The sequence below is a fragment of the Triticum urartu genome, unplaced genomic scaffold (genome assembly GCF_003073215.2).
Source record: "Triticum urartu cultivar G1812 unplaced genomic scaffold, Tu2.1 TuUngrouped_contig_6869, whole genome shotgun sequence".
Taxonomy (NCBI): Eukaryota; Viridiplantae; Streptophyta; class Magnoliopsida; order Poales; family Poaceae; genus Triticum; species Triticum urartu.
Window position 1 is genome coordinate 2,631 of NW_024117664.1, and position 3,773 is coordinate 6,403.

The 3,773-nt window shown below is 43.1% G+C and overlaps 1 protein-coding gene across 1 annotated transcript; it reads right to left on the reverse strand.

Annotated features, from left to right (window-relative positions):
• Positions 1-1,359: 1,359 nt before the first annotated feature.
• Positions 1,360-3,773, reverse strand: LOC125531189 (the record flags this gene model as incomplete). The annotated part of the gene is given in 5 exon segments (XM_048695601.1): positions 1,360-2,009; positions 2,093-2,159; positions 2,278-2,388; positions 3,287-3,445; positions 3,572-3,773. Coding segments are annotated over 5 exon segments (814 nt in total), but the record flags the coding sequence as incomplete, so codon positions are not given.

Sequence of the window (3,773 nt, forward strand, 5' to 3'; positions counted from 1 at the left end):
TAGAAAATGAAGAAACCTGTTTTTTTAGTTAATGAAGAAGGCAACAAGCACAATCAGAATTTATTATGAGATGGAGGTATACGAAAAGGACCCCAACAAAATGACAAAGCCCAACTAGATACAACCGGGTCCAGCAGAAGAAAGAAAACACAATCGGAGATGACGAATAAGAAAAGGGCCCAAAAAAATGACAAAGCCCAACCAGATAAAAACGGGCCCAACAAAAAAAATCACATCCTCTCAAAGAAAAACAGCAAAAATCATTAAAAAAAAATCAATTATTAGAGCCAGGTTTCAATCCTAGGACCTGTGGGTTATGGGCCCACCACGCTTCCGCTGCGCCACTCTGATGTTTTTGTATATTTTAGTGTGAGTCCCATATACTCCCTCCGTTCAAAAATAGATGACTCAACTTTGTACTAAATTTAGTACAAAGTTGAGTCATTTATTTTGGAACGGAGGGAGTATATACAAGTACCTGCTTTCATGGACGACCAGGGTCGCCCTTATGATGTTATGATGGTTTTGTCCTACTTTCCTCCGTCAACGGACAACAAATCATTATTATTATGAGAAGAAATAATAATAGCATTAGCATCCCCCGTGAAAGAAGTCCAGTAATTATCCAAAAAAAAATCCCATCGTTGAGCCAATGTCAGGCTCCGCAGAAAAAAACGAACAAACTCTCGCACGTAGACGGGACGATTCATCCACATTGCCCAGCAATAAAAGTAATGAGTTGATTTTATAATCCACCCCATGTGTACCACCCGCTGCGTCAACTACCATTAACAAACTGAAGGAATTTTTTTAGAGATTTCAATGAAATTTAGAAAACAGGATCATCATTGAAAAGCAATGGAGAATGTGATAAGTTGGAGATATATATAATAATAAATGATTTTGAATCCAATGTGTTTTTCTAGAATATATATCTTGGACTAACAAGCATCATTAAAATTTCTAGAAATATATGTTTTTCTTACTTATTACATTTTCTTGTCTCCCCTTACTTTTCAAGTCTGTCTTGACTGGGCTGCTAGGTGTGCTTGTTCAAAATTTAAACTACTAAAACCATAACAGTCATTGTAGAATGGAGGGAGTATTAGGTTTGGCAGGCCGGACTTAAATCTTAAAATGAATAATCTAATAATACTCCGATTTACTCAGCTATTAGGTTTGGGAGTATTCAACAGACAACTAATCAGGTTGCATATTCTCAACAAGGAAAATTAATCAAGTTGCAAGAAATGCATTTTATTCGGTCCAGAATTTGAGAGAATATCTAACCATTGATTAACACCATTCATAACAACTTTTCAAAAAATAACACACCCACAACCTAAACACCCTTAAATATCAACTTCTGAGGGGAGGCGGCAACTAGTATCAAAAATTCAAAATGTGGTTCGCACAACTAGCGTTGCCGAGACAAAAAGAACCAGCACTTCCACTGCTCCATGAATTCAAGAAACAGACCGATGGCATGTATAAGAACAGACGTGCCGAACAACACATCAGAGGTCAACTTATTCATTGTCAACTAGAGCAAATGTCTTGAAAGATTTCGTATGGATGACACAAACACAACAGAGGCTGGTCGGGCAGACGAGATCACAGATTCTTCAGTATGGAACCCCACGCCACGGCTGTTCTTCAGTACAGATCCAGCTACTAGTCTCTGGCTCCAGGCCCGGGAAGAAAGACGGACCCTGCTGCAAACGGAAACTCGTACTACGCTGAAGCACCAGCCTCCTCCTCCTCTTTCCTTTTGCGAGCCCACTTGGGGCTGACCTCGATAAGCCGGTGCGGCATGAGCTGCTTCTCCTTCCGGGTGAGCTTCTTGTAGTTCATGACCCTGAGTTTCGCAATCTTGGCTTCCTCCTCGGCTGTGGCTTCTCTGACCACCACCGTCAGCCTGCACCTAGGTCTCTCCCTGACACCACACCTCCCTTTGGCGTGGTAAGACAACCTCTTAAGATAAAGTCCTTTTCCCACAAAAGCCTCTTCTGCAGTGTCAAGAAGGAGGGAGATGAGATCTAATTTATTGCAGATGTTGACGTAAATGTGAGCAGCTTTGTGGCAATCTTACCCACAATAAGTTTATCTGCATCCAGTCCATGGTTGTGAGCTGCGTTCGCACGAGCAGAATGGATAACCTACAGCAATTGATAGGAAGAAATTTTTATTTAAAAACATCAATGGTCAGTCTGGACCTATCGCAGAAAGTAGAGTTACTTGAGTAGGTAACATTATTTTTTTTGCTGATTGCCGAACCTGGTACAATGTTTTCGCAGCCCTTTTAACCGTCACTTGCAACTGTAAAAGGGCATCTTCCACGCGCATTCCTCGAACCAGCTTGGCTACCAGATTTACCTTCTTGGGGCTCTAAAACAACCAGGAACATTAAGATCAATTGGAGAAACAAATATCTCTTGATGGTACTAGCAATATATTATGAGCAGTACACCAGTTCATGAAGTCTGCTGGGCAGCCTTAGTCTCTCTACATGCCCATTATTATATTCCAGCGAAGTAAGATAAGCAAATGTTTTCCAGCCAACATATAAATTCAGCAATGAATAACCAGTTGATAAAGTCTGCTGGGCAGCCTTAGTCTCTCTACATGTCCATCATTGTATTGCAGCTAAGTGAGGTAAGCAAATGTTTTCCAACTAATATATGAATTTAGTGATGAATAACCAGCTGATAAAGTATGCTGCACAGCCTTAATCTCTCTACGTGCTCACCATTGTATTCCAGTGAAGTGGGATAAGAAAATGTTTACCAGCCAATGCATAAATTGAGTGATGGATAGAAGCTACAAACACATTTTCAATTGGCATGAAGAAACAATTGCAGCTTCTGCTAAGGGCAGACATGCACTAGAAGCTTTCTACTTTCATCGTTATGACTAACAGTAGGCTAAGTAGCCATTGCAGATCTCAGGAACACATATTTAACAATTGTAGATGAGGTGCATAAAAAGCTTCATGCGCCTAAGCAATTTTCAGTAAGTTTCATGGAAATGACATGTATTTCGACAAAACTACATGTTGAAGGGAAGCTTCCAGAAAACTGCATACTTGACAATTGACATGGCTGTCACAGAGCTACACAACACATGTGCTTAGTCAAGCGTTTTAGGATATCTCTGAGGAATATAACTAACTACTACTCCCTCTGTAAACTAATATAAGAGCATTTAGATCACTATTTTAGTATTCTAAACGCTCTTATATTAGTTTACGGAGGGAGTACAACTGAGTTACTGAATTGATGTTTACCTGCTTGATGTCCTTCTTGATGGCTTGGACTTTCGTCCGCTTCACCACTGCTCCCTTGTTGTCGGTCCCTTCCGCAGCCCCCAACGGCGACGACAACGGGGAAGAAACAGGGACCATTGCATCATCATCAGCAAGTAGGCTCCTCGTGGTCGATATCCCCTGCAAAGAAACAACCAGCGGCGAACGCACAATTTCAGCCATCACCAAATTTGAGCAACCAGTAGGAAACGTAGCACCGCAGATCGTGTGTAAGAAGCTGGAGCGGGAGAGGGGTGGTGCACCTACAGCATTGCGGATCAGCTGATGGAAGGATTGGGGGGCGACGGCCGCCGGGCGCAGCATGTCCATCAGCGCCGCCGGGGCGCCGCCGCGCGGGAAGGAAGAAGGGGCGGAGGATAGGTGGCGGGAGAGGAGGAAGCGGGCGGAGGTGGAGGCCGAGGGGGAGAGCAGCCTGCGCGCCATGGCGGCGGCGGCTGCGGCGGCGGCC